A 20,861-nucleotide genomic window follows, 5' to 3' on the forward strand; every position below is an offset into this window, starting at 1 on the left:
TTATGGTACAACAGTATTATTTTGTGTAAATATAAGATGCATTGCGGGCCAATACCAGAGCAGGGACATGGGGCGTGATTGGTTAGCGACCTGTGGAAGGGAATACATGCCAGCCAGGATTGGCTAAACATATTGAAAATTCATTGCAGGGATGGCATTTTTCTTCGAGTACTAAACCTGTTTAAAATAGGCTGACCATATGGTATTCCGATACTTAATGAACGATGCATCTGAACAGCAAGCGTAGAAAAAAAAAATCACTGATGCTTTTAGAACAGTTGATGTATAACCTAGCCGAGCTGAGTTGGCACTATTTGGTTCTGCGGGGTCCCGCCTACTGCTCGTCTCTGCGAATCCGCTCCGAGCAACGCGTATACATCGAACTAATTGACCCAGCTCGTAAGAAGTTTGGCCCGCACTATGGTTAAATTTTGTGAAAATATTGCGTTTTCATTTGATCGACGGATGCATAAAAATACAGGACCCATGGCAATGTTCAATTCGCAACCTGGTGTGTGTTGGAAACAGGACTTCCAAAAATGTTTAGTTAACAGGGAATATACTAGATAGGGTATAAATTACGTTTCATGAATTTTTTTTCAATGAGGAAGACTAATTGAAAACATTAATTTGACATACGTCACTGTATGTCGCACAGAAAAAAAATTCTGTACTTTTACAAAAGATTCATTTGTAAACCAGCTGCCAAGAAATAGTTTGTAATGCTACAAGAAATTTATGCATAAGTTTATATTTAAAGTGATGTGTTTCAGTCAAGCATAATTAAAAAAAAAATTAAACAGCTATTCGAATATTCAACGATTTGACTTTAATTTGCTGTAGGTATCATTCTTCTTATGTGCGCAGTTAATACTGGAAAACTATTCAAGGAAAGGTTTACAAGTAACTTTTACTAATGTAGGTACTGGGACAACACAAAGCATAAAGGTTCGTGCAAGAATCCGAACCCGGTATTAATACGAACACTTCATTTTGTAGTAATGTAGTTGTTATCATGCAAATGTACAAATTTACACGAACATTTCTGTTGCATAAAAAAAAAGTTACAGTGTAGTATGCAGAAAAACCTGACGAAGGGAGCATTTAAGTTCCGTTCTTCGTGTTTTTTCCGTGACGTACAAGGCCAACCGGCGACGGCCAACGCCCGATGTGATGTTTCAAGTGCGTCGAGGGCCACTCACCCACGTCGTTCTCGTCCTGCTCGTCCAGGTCGTCCCGGAGTCCTGGCGCCGGAGTCCCCGGAGCCGGTCCCGCGGAGTCCCCGGAGTCCCCGGAGTCCCCGGAGATGTAGCGCTTCTGCCCCTGGCCGAACTCCTCCTTCTTCTTCTGGATCACCTGTCCGCGAGCGAGAGCGCACGTGACTCGCCGTGCTGCAGTGCACGACTTACACTGCTCCGTCGCACCGCGCCGGGCAATGGCTTCTGAGTTCGAATTGAAACTGTCGTCGTGTGCGTCGTGTACGTCCCGATCCAGGTGTTCATTTTTTTTATTTTAACAAAAATGAAAAAATATATATATATATATATTTAATGCAGACTTTTTTGAATAATTAGCTGGAAAGGTGAATTTTTTTTTTTAACATTTTTGTTCATTATGGATAAGGAGAACCGAATGGAATTTAAAAAAAAATGAAAATTTTTATGTTAAAAGACAACGCGGGTGGCTACTACGTGTTATGGTTAAAACAAATTTCAGAATTTTTTTTTAACATTATTAAACTTTTCAGAATCATAAAACGTACGATGATTTTTTTAAAAGTGAGGTGGATTAATTAATTTTTTTTTCTCGAAAGAAATTAAACCAAATCACATGGCAGCCAGTAAAATTGACTTCATTTTTAAAAAGTTTCAGTTTTATATTCCATTTCATTCTCCTTTTCCGTACTACATTAAAAGCGTTAAAACTGCAACTTTGCTAGCTACTGACTTTTTCATTCTGTGAAAGTTCAGCCACTCAAAAAGTCGGCAAGTTTAACCGCGTGGAAAATAAATATAAAATAATGACCTGGAACGGGACATACCATTAAACACATTCACTTCCTTTAAAACTTTCCGCACAATACATACGCTAAACTTCACACAGTGTCCGGTGATAATGCATGGATTGCCACCTCCTGGCTTGAATAATTAGTTATTAAATAGATCCAGGAATAAATTAAGACACAATAGCTGCATCCGAATACTATCCTAATGGATCTTTTAGCTAAGGGATTCACTATAAGTGCACCCTAGATGACGCGGCCATCTTTGCGTTGCTTCTGAATTCTCACAAGGGATGCATCAGCGTCCAATAAAATCGAGGTTTCTATGGACGCGACACTCGTACCCACTGATGCGTCTTCACATTCATTAACTTCGGAATCGTGTTTCATTTTTTTTGTACATAAAATTACTTTGGATTTTTAGCATTAAATTTGTTTATAACCTTGTAAGCATAAGGGTTAACTCAATTAGAGACAAATGAAAAATTTAATATTATATAAAAGCAATATTTAAACTTGCAGGTTCATTTAATTCCCACTATAAGTTTTTTCAATATTTTGAGATTCATACTAAAAATTTTATTTTTTATCGTTGACATTTTTAACAGTCACGCTAAATTATTATTTTTTTTTTAATTGGTCTTTGTTATTTACGTTTTGCTGAATATTCGTAGATATCACGACTCAAAGTGGCTACGTGCATGCTAGTACGACCAACTGCCAAAAGTTGGTGCTAGCAGTAAAAGTATTCGGATACTTTTCAATCCATTACAAAAGCGTCCTCTACATTGTGGCTGCATTTGCTAAGGGATGTAGGGATGTGTGTGCTATGGACGATAATGTCTTGCCAACAACGAAGCCATTAGAGACACACTTTGGTCCAGTCTTAGGACCGGTTGCCACATTCATACTTATTTTGTATGCCATCTTCATTCAAAAGAAACTTTAATTTTTAAAATTAAATTTTTTGATTGTTCTACAATCATTAATTAATGTCTATTGACAGTATCATTTCAATTGTCATTCTGACAAAAAATGATTCAATACTTACAACAATTATTGTTGCTCAAGAGAAATTATTTGTAACAATGGCTCACCATTAATAATGAATATAAATATACTTACATAACTGTTATTTATTCTCAATGCCACCGTTTACAAAAAAAGTTAAAATCAAGCGGGTGTCTTTCAATTAGGTCTTGTTAGAAATAAAAATTTAATATTAAAAAATGATGTTAATTAAATACAACAGAAAAATGTATTTCCAAAATTCTCATTACAATTTTTACTTCACAAAATACGATGTTTCAAAAACAAAACAAAATATATTTTACAAAGATGTAGCTAAAACTTTTGTGACCTATAATGCATGTCTGGGAAGAGAGCACATCGAACATTGACAGCGCTAAATGCAGAAATCGTATATTGTAAATGGATAGTAAATGTACACTACAAAATAAGGATGAGACGCGCTATAGCATAGTTAACAGGTTCACAGGACCAGTACGCAGTGTGACCACTGCGGGATGAAGGGGCGGCGACGCAACAAACGGGTGGGGGAGACCCAAACGACCCTGACAAGACCCACCGCCAACTGCAAAGTCCGTCATGTTTGCCACTCAGCGAAAGGCGAGCGACATGACCACTACACTGGTTAAAAAAAAGTTTGACCTTTCACAAGGAAAATCCTTGGAAACTCAGTTGCCAATGTTATCACTTGTAAAAAAAAAATACAAGACCGAGCTTTGTAAAATTACAAATGGTACAAAGCTTGACATTCCAGTTTTACAAGTTATATAGTTGGCAACCGAGTTCCCAAGAACTTTCCTTGTAAAAAGAACAACTTTATTTTTACAGTGAGGAAGAAGTATCAGAAGAACTACAACTTCTCTTGTGCACGTATTTGCAGCTAAAATACTTTTAATTTTGTTTGCACTTTGCAACATCATACGGCCGAAGACTTTTTTTTTTAAATCTCAGAGCATTATTTATAAAGTATAAGTAAAATTTACCAACAGGTTTACAGAAAAAAAGAGGGTTTGCGAGGTTAAACATTGGGTTCTAGTAAGCGGTTGAACGACTGCTACGAAAAGCCGCTGTTCTGTGAGCAGCAGGAAGAAATCATCCTCTTTGAGAGATATAGGCGTCAATATTTTCATACGGGATCTGTTCATTAAATTTTCAAACAAACACCCTAGAAGACGACCAGTGCAAGGTGTGGCGAGGGTCGCTTCCAGTCCTGAAGTCACGTGTTCAAGGCTCACCTTAGAAATGGATGGTTTAGTGTTTGTTTTACAGAAAAAGGTCTGGGAAGTCAATATTCTCTTTAATGAAACAATAATTCTAAGATGGGAGGGAGAAGGATTTCCATTACAGTGAAAGAGTTATAGTATCAAAAGATGATTTTTTACTATTCGCTTTGCACTCTCAAAGAACTGATTATTAGTTATAACAACAATATTGTAAGAATAAATTTAAGTCATATACTTAAATTTTACACTTTCTGCGAGTGGGTTTAGTTTAGACGAAAAATACGTTGTCAATATGGGTTTCAAATGTGCGCCACGATTACTGCGATGAAATTTAATAAACACAAATTATTTTTCACATTCGTGATTATTAAACAAAATGAGTTTATATGATAAGAATTTTTAAATAAAATTTCCAGGAATAGTTTTTTTTTTTTTTTTTGGATCGAACCGATCTATTTGCAACTTGTTAAACTCGTAATTCGATGAATAAGTTTAACTCGGTCACATTGATGGTATGATGAATAATTAGATTCTGAGTTCAGAATTACTGGCTGAAAAAGAAAAAAACACCATTATTTAAATGCAGGTAATGTTCCACTTCATACTTGTCACCGCTGCAATAAATTAATCTGAATGCTATTTATTTGTTTTTATGAATAATAATAATATTTCGCACTGATTCATCCCCCATAAAATAGATACATTTTGTCTAACATAGTTACCGTCATAGACATATAAGTGCATACTGGCGCCACAGCTAGGTTCGTGACGTAACTTCCGCTCCGTGCGCGCGCGACTGGCGTCCCCGGACTCCAGTCCCGCCCGGGCCGTCGACGGGGCCAGATGCCATGCGAGACCGCTCCGCCATCTTGTATATCATTGTAAATTTTCCAACTTGTATTCGTTTGTGTAGTCGTCTTCGTCCTGGGTTAGTGTAGTCACGGAGTGTGCGTGTGTGTGTTTGCAAGTGGCACTCTGCAGTGTCCTCGCCGCGTGCAGTGAGAGACCCGCGGGTGACGCTTTACCATCCAGTCGTCATCCCACCATGTCAGTTGACTTTGTCGCGAGAGAGTCGTGGGTCATGTCCGCGGGCCCTCGACCTGTGGACCGACGAGTAGTCGTGGACCCACACGAGTAGTCCGGTGAGCTACTACACGGGTGACGTCCTCGGACAGCCACTCCCGCCTCAGAACGAGATGCTGCTACTTTCCGCAGAGCTGGCGCCGGGAAAAAAAACCCATCCCATCGCCGGCGAAGCGACCGAGCGACGTCCGCCACGTCTCCACACCTCCCTGCCCGGGATCGGCCAGTGACGATACTATAAAATAATTACGAAATATATTATTCACGGCTTGATTAAAAAATAAACGCTAAGATGATAGTTGTGCTGTAGTAAAACGATAAATAAATACCCTCTTCTGCGCATGCGCTTTTGAAGCTCTGCAAGCATCTAGAGAGATCGTCTTCTGTGTCGGCGGATGTACGGTAGCGTTATTGTTTTTTTCCCCCCCATTTGAAGTGATTAGGTCGTATTCCGACTGAAATATTTAATTGAGGCGTCCCGAATCGACGCCGCAGTAGATCACGCCTGGGACAGGCAGAGGTACTCACGGCAGGGCCGGTGCAAGGTAAATTGGCGCCCTGGGCGAAAAACCTTAAACCACACCCCCCCTCCCAACCGGACACCGCAAAAAAAGTTTTCCTTGCCCCAAAATACATCACGTAAGCCTAAGATTTGGTCAACAATCAAATGTAAGCAGGCTTGTGTGTGTGTGTGTTTTTTTTTACTTTTTTACTTATTACAAATGATAAACAGGTCACCGTGGACTTTAAATAATTACTTAAATATCAATATAAACATTCCAAAGTGTTACAAAAATCCATTTTCATCTAGTTTCAATAATCGTTAACCATATTATATGAGCTGTTGTGTGTCGTGCTGCGTCGCCCCCAGCTACTTGGCGCCCTGGGCGGCTGCCTAGTTCGCCTGTGCGGACGCGCCGGCCCTGGACTCGCGGTCTCACCTTCTTGGTGAGGCCGTGGATGATGTCCAGCAGGTAGGTCTGGTGCTTGCCGTAGCGCGTGAGGTTGAAGAGCCAGTCGGGCCGCAGCCACACCTTGGTGTGCCTCAGGTGAAGGATGTCGCACATCCTGCAAGCACGACGCTGGCTGTGAGCCGCACGCGGGGACAGCATCGACCCGGGTCCTTAACCGGACTGACAGTGCAAGCAATTCCATTACAGATTTCATCTAATAGTAAATTACTCAGGGCTGGAATGTCATTTCAAGACTTATGATTTCATTATGCTTATGGCCCAATATTACTCAATTTATTTGTTTTGCAAAAAAAAATATTTTTTGAGTCATCCAAATTGTCAATAACATGAATTTCATTGCAATTTTTACTTAGTTGTAAATGACTCAGGGCTCGAATGTCATTTGAAGGCTTGTGATTTGATAATGCTTTTTGCGCAATCTAACTCAAATTCTTTGCTTCGCAAACATTAGTTTGTTTGACTACATTTTTATGTCAAAACTTAAATTTTTTTTTTGGAAATGTCAGTGGATGTTTTTCTAAATTACTCATTTGTTATCATATATATTTATCCCCTATGTGTAAAACGTCAGGCTACTTTTTATCAACTAACAATTTTTTTTAGTAACTTAATATTCCATGTTCACTCTTTCTAGAAGTTCATTTTACATGTTTTTTTACAAATAGGCACTGCACACAAGTAAAATCAAAAATATAAAGTTTAATATTTTTTTTACTTCTTTTAGAATTAGTATTGAACTAAAACCAACATAATAATAAATGTTTGATGGTGACACAACAATGAGCAAGTTGCTATAGCCATTGATTGTTTAGTAAAAATGTCCATTAATTCACAATAAAAAAATGTAAGGTAAATTGGCGAAGACCAGACGCGCAAAGCCAAAAATATTGCACGTGGTCTTTATTTTGAATGAGTAAACTATATATTTACTAGCGGACCCGACAGACGTTGTCCTGTTCAAACGTTTTGAATTCGATAATAAATTATTAAAAATTGAATTGAAATAAAAATACAATATTTTTGAATATTCGATAACGCGATCACAGCGATTCCTACCGGATCCAATATACATCCAAAGATCAGCAACAACATGTAATAAATAAATTAAAACAATATAGTGAACCATTCTTGAATCCACCTGAACACACATTTTAAAGCGGACCCGACAGACGTTGTCCTGTTAAAACGTTGTATATACAAAATTTATAATTTTTTAAAATAAACTAAATTAAAATATATAACTTCTATTGTATATATATACTTTTAACTATAATTATTATGAGTAATTTATATTTTTATTTGATAAATGTTATAATTTATTTTACAAACTTATATATTTTTTTTTATTTTCAAAGAGGCGTTTAATACATCATAAGTTGCATAGAATAAAATGAGAAATTACAATTTAAAATTGTAGGTTAAGTTGATTGGTATTGAATGCACGTGTTTACATCATTAAAATTCACGAAAAATCACGTAAAAACTCACTTCAATACTGCACCTCACAAATTTTCACAATTTATATTTTTCAATACACTTTAAAACATTATTTAAATAAATAATATAATGTTCTCAATAAGCACGCATTTCTATTTTAATTTTAATGTAATAACAACACTAAGATATGACGCAAGTATCTGATATGCGAAAATGCAACAAAATATAAAATAATTCCTAGAATTGATCGCAGCACCAACTATCAGGTCTGACTGATATGCCAAAAACTAAAAAAATAATTATATATATATATATATTCTAAAACGCGATCGCAGCGCTGCCTACCGGATCAAATTGAGAACCTAAACCATCCAAAGATTAACAACACATATATACATACTGTGAACCTAAACGATCCAAAGATCAATAACAAACAATAAATAAATAAACTAAATAAATATTTACTATTAGATCAAATAGTGAATATAAACCATTCTCTAACTACTCAAAATTTCATCAAAATCAGTCCAGCCGTTTAAGAGAAGTTCAGTCACATACACACGTACAGAATAATTAATTTTATATATATATATATATATATATATATATATATATATAGATTGTTAGTGAAGGAAGCTTATTACCAAAACTGCACAACCTTTTCCTCGCTGGTGAAAATCTAAAAATTCCTCAATTTTGAAATTGAAATAGTCAAACTGATTGCTCCTATACAATTAAGTATAGTAATATGGGCAATACAACCTAGAAAGTTGTACACATATCTTCTGCTATTCGGATTTACAGTTTTATTAAATACAAATTTGCAGCTCTTAACGCGCTTATGAATCATATGATCCTAACTTTTTTTTATATTTAAATTCTTTAACACGTTATTTTATTTAACACCAAATTTATGAAAATTTAACTAGCCTTGAAATAGAAAAAAAATTCTCATAAAAAATAGAATAAAGATTAAATATAACAGGAGCATTTGTTAGTTTTAAAAAAAGTTTAAAATAAGTATTTCTACTGAGTTCTCTATAAAAAGCTTTTTTACCTATAAATTTTCGTATTTTACAAAAAATATTCCTAGCAGTTGTCTCAGATTAAAATTGGTAATAATTGCTTCAATGTAGGACAAGCACAAACGAGAAACAGGTTCTTGGTGAGAAGTACTGCAAGGTAGGACTAGCACAGAAGAAAAAATGGAAGCACCCCGAAAAAAAATTCTCCGACTGCGACTAATAATATTGAACGATTTTCACACTTTCACTTAAAATGAAGGTTCAAGGCACATGAGCTTTGACGAGAGCCGACAAGTTAACAGCGTGATATCTGTTGGATGGTTAAAAAATCACCAAAAAATATTTAAGGAGGTGATTACGTTATAAATTTGAAATACAATTCTAACAATTTCTACAAGTGTTAATCATACTTTAAATTCGGTTTAAATTGTAGTATTCGTTTAAAATAACTAAGCCCATTTTCAATTCAACTTACTATATTCAGAATATTTTTTTTTGGGGTTTCCATACTATTAACTATATTTTATCATCACCACATAGTTTACCCTTGTATTAGTATTATACTTCATGAATTTATTGTATATATATAACATACTGAACAAATAACGAATATGTTGTAGCATTTTTTAATCATACGATTTATGCATACAACGCATACAAATATTTCATCATTGAGGAAGCTATGACGCCTGGAAATAAGCAATAGCAAGCTATGTTTATTTTTATTTTGACGTATGTATGACTGAAATTGCATAAAATTATCCATACTTAACTTTAAAAGTAAAAAAATAATAATTTGATAAGATGGTGTTACACCCTACACTCTGGGATTAACATGTTGCTTTAAAATGTTTCGTTTCGGTACAGTTTAGTTTATTGGAGGGAGGTAGTCAGAACCTTTAGCAGTGACGCAGTGGGTCTGTTAGTGCCGTACGTGACTTCGTTGGGACAAAATAATGCACACAAGTTATTTAAAACGAAACGATGGACAGCAATATTTTTTATATTTACACTGAAGTTAAAGTTAAAATTTTTCTTCTATTTAAACTGTATCATTATTTTTACATTTAGGAGCAAGAAAGTACCATTTAGTAGAATATAACATTACACGTATACCTGCCCATTCACCCATTAACTCCCAATTTGAACACCCCCATCGAAAAAAAAAACTTAATTCTATCTTTAAAACAACTGAAAATTTGCACTGACTGAACGAACTGCAATGAATTTACAAAACTGAACCATCAATAATATCTTATAGTTATTATGACAAATTTTATGAATTTCTGAGTCAATATTATTTTTTATTTTAACTTTACAATCGAAATGGAATAGACACACTGGAATTTATATATTATGAATAATATCTATTATATCTTCAAAGTAGACATGTTTCAGATATCAAGATAAAACAAACTCAGGGTAGTCATATAAAACTTGTTTGGATTTCAAGCCAGTGGCATCAGCAGTTTCGAGTTTAATTTTTGGTTCAGACATTCAGACACAAATTATTTTTCAAACAAGTTTGGTTAATCTGACTAATTTTCTTACAGTAAAATATTTAGTACATGTTATTTCTAAAAGTGAACACATGCTTAAATTTTATTCTTATGTAACAAATAAAAGTGTAAAGGGATTGTATTTAAAATGTTAAAAAAATGCAACCATTTTTATAGAAAAACTGCCAAATCTATTTTGATTATTGATCTGTGTAATAAATGGTCGATACAATTAAAATTTGTCATAAAAAAGTAAAACATGTCAGAATTTTTTTAACACGTTATAAATATTCACAGTGTATATGTAACTGTGATCTTCCTAAGGTTATTAACATTGTATGAAACTCTTATGCGTGTATTCTTTAACTATTTTTTATTTCATAAAAGTTGAGCAGTAAAGTCCCTTCAGGTCATTGCTTGATTTAGTTCTTTGCTTTAGCTTCTTTCGCTCACGCCGAGTACTACCTGTAGCTTGTGTAATATTTTTCTGCGCTTGTATATGGGCACGCCACGATGTCTTTGGACACTTCTTGTCAAGCCACGTCGTAATGGTAATTTTAATCGTAATTTCTTTCCTGCTGTTGCTTTCAGCCTAGCGGCACATATTATTTGCGCTACTTCAAACGCGTAGCCAGTTTGCCCACTTTATCTCAACATTTTTTTTAACTTGTATGAATGATTCCTGGTGGAATGCATAGTTATTGCCTGCAAACGATTTATATATATATCCTTGTTATATGTTATATCCCTCTATATTTTTTATAAATAAAGTGTTATTTTGCATACGATTTACATTATTTCTTACAGCACTAGCTCACCATTGCCGTGGGTCTTACTGCAAAGACCCCTTGCTGTTTTTCTCCGTTTTCAGTTGTGCCCCCGCCCGCGGCTACACTTTAATTTTTGTGATGACTTCAATGTTGGGCTTGAGCGGAGAATGATCAGGAGTGTGGTAGCTCGCGCGGTGTCGTGTCGACACGCGGGAGGGAACGAACACGGCCCGCGACGGGAAGACTGAAGAGGGGAAACCGAGCGAGGTGGTGACGTAACCGCGACGGACGCCAGATGACGGCGCTACGAGACGGAAGCGCCCCACCGCGCAGTTTCTCTCCGGCTGGCACGAGGGCTCCGGGGCCGCAGTTTCCTCACCTCTCGGCCACGGCTGTGCTCCTGTGCTGTCGTGCCGTGGGGTCGCATCCCCAACATGTTCCCCGGGAACTCCTTTGCTGAGGGGCAGGGACGCAACAACTAAATTTCCAAAGGGGGGGGGGGGCAATATACCTTTTTATAAAGAATCATCGATCCCCCCTATTGAAGCGGGTGGTCCGGGGGTCCTCCCCCGGAAAAATTTGAATTTCAAGGTGGAAAATGGTGCTATTTAAGCAGTTTTATTATGTAAAAATTGATTACACAGCACTTTCTTTGCCCCCGTTCGCCCGCACTTCAAGGTTTCAGAGGGGGGGCAAAATACCCTTGTCCCCCCTGTTGTTGCGCCCCTGCTGAGGGGGCTACGAATTTCAAGAGTTACGGAAATTCCGGACGCATGAGGGGAATGGATGGTTACGTGGCGGGGGAACCTGTATAGAGGAGGAGAATGCGTCAACGGCGACGCCAATCCAACGCATGCATTAGCGATCGAAGGGGAAGACGGAAAAATGACGGAGGGAATAAGTACAAAGCGTAGCATGCTGTATGGCAGTTGTAACGGCCGTAAGGGTGACGGCAGGGGAGAAGTAAATATTACGCTGCAGTGATGCTACGGAATTTTGGTAACGCTGCTTGCGTTCGTCTATTCCTCAGTTCTTTATATTTTTTTTTTCATTCGCGATCATACCCACATTCTTATTATTCTCAATTATTATCTCTTGTTTAATAAAAGTACTAAAAATTCATCTCTAAATATACCTAATAAGCAATATTTTTCAATTCTGTCACACGTGGATTCCACGTACACACTTTTTTTTCATTTGGTTTATCATTTCATGGCCCCTAAACCCCAAAACCATCGTCCTTTTTATTTATGTACCTTTACATTGTCTACTTATATTGTCATAAGTTGAGTCAGTGTCGACTAACATTGGCTGCCCTTTCATTAATGTAACGTCCCTGTATATTATTATAACTTATTTATTGTTTAATACAAAAGCTTGGATGCGTACCGTAAAAATCACATAATCTACTATAATTATAAAATCGGAGATCGAGAGGGCGCTTACAATACTAAATTAAAATTAATTGGTTTCTTTTTGAAACTACCTACCTGTACGTTAAAGAAAGGTAGTGGGTTATGAGAAATTGTTAGGTTAAAACAAATTTAATTACATTTTGCGAAAATTAATTTTGATCAGCCATTCTATTAAGGTAAATTGACTTTCCAGTCTTAGACATAACCACAAATTCATTAAATAATGTGTTTCAGCGAGACTCGCTAAATAAGGGCTGCGCTATGCATGATTGTTATTCATTCCGTTCGGTTTTGTGAAATCTATTACATTTAAAATCGTTTTTTTTCGTTAAAGAAAGGTAGTGGATTTTAAGAAATGATTTGTCTAAACGAATTTAATTACATTTTGCGAACATTAATTTTGATCAGCCATTCTATTAAGGCGAATTGACTTTGCAAGCTTAGTCATAACCACAAATTAATTCAAATGTGCTTTGGCAAAACTCGAGGAATATGTTTGAGGTTAATAACAAGTTTTATTTTTTCATAACCAAACAAAACCCAAATCGTAAGTACACGATGCGGCTAAAATTCCCGATCTCAATGAATTTATTATAGTTGGAAAGTTGATAAGGATTGATAATCGCTTATGAAGAGTTACAATCAAATAATTTAGGTGGTACGAAGTTCACCGGGTCATCTTGTCTAGTTATAAGTATGGTCCGATTAGCCAACTGCGTAAATAAACTGATGAAAACATTTATTCACGGTTTAGTTACTGTTTTTGAGCTCATATATGTGCATGCGTTCTTGCTGAATACTTTTAATACAGACCTGCAATTTAAAGCAGAACACATTACTCATACATATGCTGGGTAGAATCATACACTTAAAAAACTGCGAGTTAATTATCAGAAACAGAAAAAAAAAGCCAAATTATTGTTATTTTTATAATTTCATGAAATTTCTCCGTGAATTTTGGCTGGCCCCTCAAACTAAATAATAAATATGCCTAAAATGTACTATTTTATGTTTTTTTGACAAAAATAATCACAAATTACTCCTATCTAAAGTAGGTAATATTAAAATGTTCCTAACTGTCAAATAAGTTAGAAAAGCGGATAATTTAATAATCTTGCACATCAAGGACGATCAGTAACACAATAGCTTCGTTCTCATTGGCCGATTGAAGGCCATAACTAGCTTCTGCCACCGATCAGAGCCAGAGAGGCAATACAGGTCAGCCTCTGCAGCCTAGTTCTTCATTTCGACGGCTATCTCTAGACAGCTCTGTTCTTCCTGTCTCCGCTGTGGTGGCTGATTCCTGGTGTGTGGCTACAAGAGTGCACTATCTCGAGCAAATACACCACCCAATAGCACAGATATTTTTTTGTTCATTTAAAACTTTTATTCCAACAGTTTTTTCACGCTTTAACTTTGGGCGATATTTCGAATTTAAGTTCACAGACGCTTTGACTTTATTATTTTTGCTATAACGAAAAATTGGATTTTAATTCATGTGTTTTTTTTTTTTTTAAGTTACAGTAGTTTTAATACACTGTTTAAAATTCTCACCCTAAAATAAGGATTTATCAAGCTATCTACATTAACTAACTGGTTCTGAGGTTCTTTATAACACACACAAAATAATGCTCACTTCAAAAACGCTATTCTTTCTGCCACACGTAACTTTACCGTGTTTAAACCAGAACACGGAAATCGCAAGTCGGAACTAAAAAATAGATTCTACCAAATTTCAGCTGTGTGTAACAACGAGGACATCTTTACTAACTCAAAGTGAATTTTTCTATTGAAATATTTTGTAAATTTTCTGTAATTTCTAACAGGTGCTTGTTTTTCGCATACTTCAAAGTCACGTACTCCAACCGCGGGGTCCTCCCTCCTCTGCAAGACCGCAGGATTGCCAGGCCGCTTGAAGGGTCAGTAGCAACAGCCCGAGGCCCTGACGATGCGCGAGCGAAAGAAGGGGAGGGGGTAGGCCACGACCCTTGTAACCCGGAGAGACTCGCGTGGCATGCCTTACGTCAATGGGAAGCCTTCTTTTCACAGACGAGAGAGCCAAACGCCTGATCGTTCATCTTCGGTTTTTTTTTTTGTTCATTGAAAAATTTAAAAGGTTAGGTTAGCTACATTATAAATACTTTAAAACATTGTGGACGTTTGATTTGGTTAGGATAGCTACATTAAATATACTGCGAAATCATGTAAACGGTTTCCTAGCCCTGGATAGCTACATATTAAAAAGTTATTTGCTAAGCAACCATAAAATGATTCTACAGTATTTTTAATGTAGATAAAATAACCAACCATCCACAATGTTTTAAAGTATTTATAATGTAGCTAACACATCCTAATCGACCGCAAAATTTAATGCCACACCGGTTTATACAATGAGATAGAACGGAGAGAAAAAAAGAGCATTAACTTCGGGTAACTTCGGGTTGGCTCTCTCGTCTGTGAAATGAAGGCTTCCCTTACGTCAATGGACGGCACGTCGCCACCTGGCCTGGCAGACACACATCTCGCTAGGGTCCGTGCCCTCCAGACTCAGCGAATGCCGGCGACCAGCGTAACAATAGGATCAATTATTACTGCGAGGGGGGAAAAACCCGGGTTTTGGACCATTAAAACCATAACTCCCTTAGTAGGCACGCATTAAAATTAGTTACAAAAAAATTCTGAACCTTTAGAATATTATCTAGTATAGTCGCCTTGAAAAAACTTTTGGTACAACCAACCATTTTTGCAAGGGTTTAAAAAAAAATTAAAAATCATAACTTATTTAGTTTCTTAACTATATTACTTGAAACAATTTAATTTTAAATATTTTAAATATTGTTTACAATTTTGTCTGCAACATTTTTTGATAAAATAATCCATTATCGCTAAAGGTTAAAAAAATTAGGGGTAAAAAAAATAATAACTTCCGCAATATGTACACAATCTAATCCTCTCTTATTCATTTTAAACCTTCTAAATATTATCTATTTTTTTCAAAATAATATCGGAGTAAACTAAACATAACTGCAAAGGGTGGTAAAGTTCTTAAGTACGTATACTATAAAGCTTACTGTAAAAATCGTAAACAATATCTAAAACTTTTGGCTGAAACTATTTTTGATGAGAAGAACTATTACTGCAAGGGGTTGAAAAAAATAGGGGTTGAAAAAGAAATGGAGTTTGAAAAAAATTTCATATCTTCTAAATACGTATAATAAATTAGTTCAAACTCATATTATACCTTCTAAATATTTTCTTACACCTTGGTCTGAAACAAATGTTTATACGACCACGTATTAGTGGAAGGGATATAGTGCTTGAAGGTAAAAAAAATGGCTTGTGTAACTCAGTATACGTGATAGAAGTGCATATACTTTTGCAATTAAAATCTCGACTCGTAAGTATATCGTAAGGGGTAAAATGGCTGAGACAGAAAGAGAGGAAGAAGACCATTTTTTTTAATATACATGAATTATAAAAAAAATATTACTCTCTTCAAAATAAGTGCTCAGTATATAAATAATTATTAATCAATAAATAATAATCAATTAAAAATAAATTTTCCTCATTGTTGAAATACACCATGAAGAAAAACTGTGCGTACTACTGTTTCTCCATACAATCCTAGCATTTTTAACATACCAAATATCTTAACTAAATATGCAATTCATAACAGGTAGCGCTATCTATGAGGAAAATGCAGGAACTGTCTGAACAGCGCTCTCTACGCTGCTGGTTGAACAAAGTGGAATGCAAGTGCACTGGTAGCAAATATAAAATTCAAGGCACTCACAGCTGACTGTATAGAATACCAATATATATTTTCTGAAACAAGTGTATGCCCACAATCTCTGTCTTATTTTTTCTTAAATCTATCTTTCGCGGTTCTATTTTTTTTTGGGGGTGGAGGACGAATTGTCACACGAAGAGAAGAACGAAAACGAGCCCAGCTTCATACATAGCTTAGGGCTCTCTTTATATCTCATTGGCCAAGTACCTATTCTCTGTTATTTTTACGCCAGAAACGTTTTACAAAAATGTGTTACGAAAACGTTGCATTAAAATTCAACCTTAAAGTTTCACTTCATAAAATCATTAGTTATAATTTGTTCAATTGAATACATTAAATTTAAAAATTAGGAACACTTTCACTGCATGGAATATGAGTTAATGTTAAATCAAACGTTTTGGAATATTGGAGCGCAAGTGATTCCAGAAGTTTCTAGAAGTTTCAAGAATGTTCCAGAAGATACCTACCTAACAATGTGTTTGAACCATGATCATGATTGGAGGTGTCGACCCCAGACTTTGTAGGGCCCTGGTCCATTTTAACTTGCGAAGCCCTCATATTGTGAATACTGGCTTTATCAACAACAAAAAAGGGGGGTTGGTTAGGTCCTTTGGGGGTCAGATAAATAAACTCTTTAATTCAAAATTTCCATACCAACCAGAAACTTAAATTTGACGACAATTTTGCTCATTTATTTATATCTTGAATGTACAAACTGAATAACAAAACGTATGAATCTAACTTTTTAAAAATCCCAGGAAATATGGTTCACTTAATGTAACGAATATGGTTCTACAATTTAATAACAATCATTTAACTTTACAGGTGCAACGGTGTAGTGCAAGCTGGCATCGATTTACAAACGGGCCCAACGGGCATTTTGCCCAGAGCGCCAGTTCTTGAGCGGGTGGGTAGAATTTGAGTTGCGAAAAAAAAAAAAAAAAAAAAAAAAGGAAAAATAAGTTTTTTTTTTTTAATTTTTTAAAAAATTTTGCGTTATAAACCAAATACTTTAGGAATAGATTTAAAGGTCGTTCAACAATTTGCAGTCAGTGTACTTTATGACTCGAGTTTTATCACGGTAGTTATAACAACCGTATGAAATAACAAAGTAACGTTCATGACATGATGATAACAGGAAAGACGAACGGTCAATGCCTTTGAAAAAAAAAAATTGTATTATATACGTTCGCGTAATGTGTTGTTTTAAAACATTATAAATAAGCTTGTATTGGTGAAATTTAATGATGTTTTGGTGGTAACAAAAACAAAAGGGGGTGGGTGGGGAGGGTAGGAGTCCGGAAGCGCTGGCTGTGGAGAGTATCAGGGCCACGCAGGGTGCGGGGGCCTGGCGGAGGGCGGGGGTGGCAGGCAGCCAGCACGGGCGAGCACGACTCGCCGCAAGGGGAAAGTGAGGCCGCCCCGCCCCGCCCCGCCCGCAGGAAGCGACAGCCGCCGCGCGCCGCCCGTCACGCGACGCGCGGTTTCTACGCGCGCCGCACGCGGCGGGAATAAGCGAGCAGGCGGCGCGCGGGCGAGCCGCCGCCGTGGCTTCTCCGCTCAGGTGCCCGGCCGGCGGTAAGTCCTTACTCATCCTTTTACACCAATATTAATCAATTTAATGCTGAAATTCATTTTTCCCCTTCAATATCGTGAATATTTAATTTAACAATAGGCCTACCTGAGTTGGGGTTTCCTAACTTTTATTTTTTATTTGGACCATAACCATGTATAGCCATATATAATATGATTGACAGTTTTCTGTATATACCTTAATTTTTAAAAAAAATTGGTATAAATACACATTACAGTAATTTAAAAAAAAAAAAAACAGGATGAGTTGGAAATGGTGAAAAATTGGTTTATTTGGTTCCTATAAATGGCATCATAATGATGCTACAGTTACAGTATATGGTCTACATGAACCCTACACGTACCAACGTTTTCTCCTGTATTTGTATGGAGACATATTACTCACCACGTAAATTTTCAAATAGGTATGATACTTGTTAATGAAAACATGACCATGCACGTCTGCAATTTTCGCGTATCAAATCTGTATGTAAAAAAAAGACGTTGGCGTAACTAAATGCTGCCATGCATTCACCGAACAAGAGCGGGACTGTCTCGGGTGTTCGCTCACTTACCTCATGACAGCCATGGCGTACTCGAACCCACTTTTATCTTGGGTCTTCTTGCTCACTCCCATCGCGGTTTCTGAAACACGCAAGTTCAACCATCTATGTTTTGCGATTTTAATACAACCCAATTTAAATTACTCCGTATGAGTACTGTTTGGGAAAAAAGAAGAGAATAAATTAACGTTTTGGTTTTTTGCCCCTTATTCAAGCATTATTCCGTAGCGCATTTGTACTTCACAATTCTATAGCTGTCGCTAGTAGCAACCGTTTTCTTAATAACCCAATTGTGTTGCAGAACACAACGAGTCACCTACGTCCCAACTGAGTTTCGTGACATATGTCTTACCTAAAAGGGTATGCTTTAATACAGCAGAAACTTAATGATTAAAGAGGAATAGGAAAGGTGGTTGAAGTACCCCAAGGAAAATCAACATTACAATATTCACAACGTTTAACACAACGAAAATTTCCAATTCGCAATTTCTCATTTTCCTAGAGAAACACTTAGTTATTTTACTTAATCCCTTCTTGAAATATGTTAAATTTTAAAAACTTCTACCAATTAAATTACTGGGTCACTCCACTTAATATTACTTTTCTCACTTTAGGATCTATACAAAAATGAAATTAGTTTTTAGATATATATTTGCAAATAAATTTAACTTTTTTCAAATAATAGTTTAAACTTTTTCAAATATTTAGCGGAGTAAAACTTATCCTACATAGTTTATTTTTTATATTCTTTCGATGTGAAATAATCATGAAGATGGCACATTTTATATGTGGAAAAAAATAATTTGTCTTGGCTCTAAGCAGTACTATGAACTGACTGCCGAATAAAAAATAATGCTCAAACATTAATGTCAAGAATTTAGTTATATTGCAATTCTTACGTATGTTTTTTTTTATCATTGAAGCATTACAAATTACTGTTCGTTCTCAATTTGTGGATCTGTTGTATTCTACTTGTTATCTGATATCTTGTAAAATGCCGGATAAATAACCAATTATAATATATGTTTTTTTTCCTGACAAATTGTGTTGTTGACACTCATTACGTTTATATAGCTGTTAATGAATACATTTTTACTTCTATAACCTGATCAAAATATGGATAGCAGGAATAAGCAAAAACTAATAAGGTTGTTTGTTGAGCGGTTTCAGATCCTTTTAGGAGCCCACGCTTTCACATAGCGCATACTCATCTTTGTTTTTCATGCTCATAAATGTTTACATATAACATGATTTTTTTCAGCTACGACTGTCACAATAGAGTTTTAACCAAATATTTTCATTACAACAGATTTTGAAGGGTTACTTGTCTTTTAATTTATTAAAGTCGTTGCTTACTTTATCTTAAATGGCACTTGTAAAACGTTAAAACACACACATAATAATACATTCTAACTACGTTGTGATAATTATTCATTTCATAACACAAATTGGCACGCTTTCTTCTTTTCTTGATAAAACAGGAACGGGAGATGTACATAATCTTTGTTCTAGCAAATGCTCGGCATGCGTTACAATGATTTCAACAATTTTTTTAAATATAATTTGGTTGAAGTCGGTACACATATACAAAGAATATCCCTATCTCTCTCTCTCTAATCTTCTATCTCTCTATCTCTCTCTATCACTGTTTATCTCTCTCTGTATATATATATATAATTATCTATTATTCCTCTATATATATCCATCTCTCTTCTTTATATACCTATATCTATATACCTCTAAACATATTTCTGTGTTACTGTATAACAATGAAATATTAAAAATTAATGTTTTTACCTATCTATATTTTTACCTATCTTTTTACCTTTCACATGTGTAACATACGTATATAAAAACATGCGCGTATTCGAATGCACGTTGTATCTAAATTTCAAAACAATCGTTCAAGAAATTTCAGAGATTTAAGATTTTGAGCAAACGAACATCAACATTTTTATTTATGCGTTTGTTGTTCTACCATCGATATATTTAATAAATATTTTTTAAATATTATAGAACGTGTGTAAAATTTTGTGGAAGTTATAGTAATTAAATAGACACGTGACACATTTTACACCCAATAAATTATTCTTAGTGAATATCTGTTTAAACTATTAGTGACAGAACATCAAATGCAATAGAGGTTTTGGTATAGCATTTAAGAAAAACCCCTCAAATAATGCTAATGTCAAGAAAATTAGAACGACCTTTAAGTACTACTACATACTGTATCGAATTCAGAGTGAACTTCAAAATCACGACTAAAAATTGTACTCTTAAGTTCAATAGAGTGGACTGAGCGATTACGAAAAATATCATCCAGTCCAGGTGCCAAGGTATACTGGATCAAAGAATCCAAGCTGAAAGTTTACTTTTAATACTCATGATAGTAGTAAGGGATAAAAAACACAAAATTTGCTGGTTAGAAACAGTTAAACTCGTGTTAAAATAAATGTTTGGGAGGAGTTTGCGAAATAAC

At 35.7% G+C, this 20,861-nt stretch overlaps 1 protein-coding gene across 1 annotated transcript in view; it reads right to left on the reverse strand.

Moving 5' to 3' along the window:
• Positions 1-20,861, reverse strand: part of LOC134532237 (cytochrome P450 4g15) — a 76,574-nt gene that overhangs the window by 19,474 nt on the left and 36,239 nt on the right. The window contains exons 5-7 of the mRNA XM_063368657.1: positions 18,395-18,464; positions 6,279-6,405; positions 1,203-1,356 (exon numbers count right to left, since the gene is read on the reverse strand). Coding sequence (XP_063224727.1) covers positions 1,203-1,356; positions 6,279-6,405; positions 18,395-18,464 — 351 coding nt within the window. The remainder of the gene's footprint in view (positions 1-1,202; positions 1,357-6,278; positions 6,406-18,394; positions 18,465-20,861) is intronic.

Source organism: Bacillus rossius, chromosome 5, assembly GCF_032445375.1.
Source record: "Bacillus rossius redtenbacheri isolate Brsri chromosome 5, Brsri_v3, whole genome shotgun sequence".
Lineage (NCBI taxonomy): Eukaryota > Metazoa > Arthropoda > Insecta > Phasmatodea > Bacillidae > Bacillus > Bacillus rossius.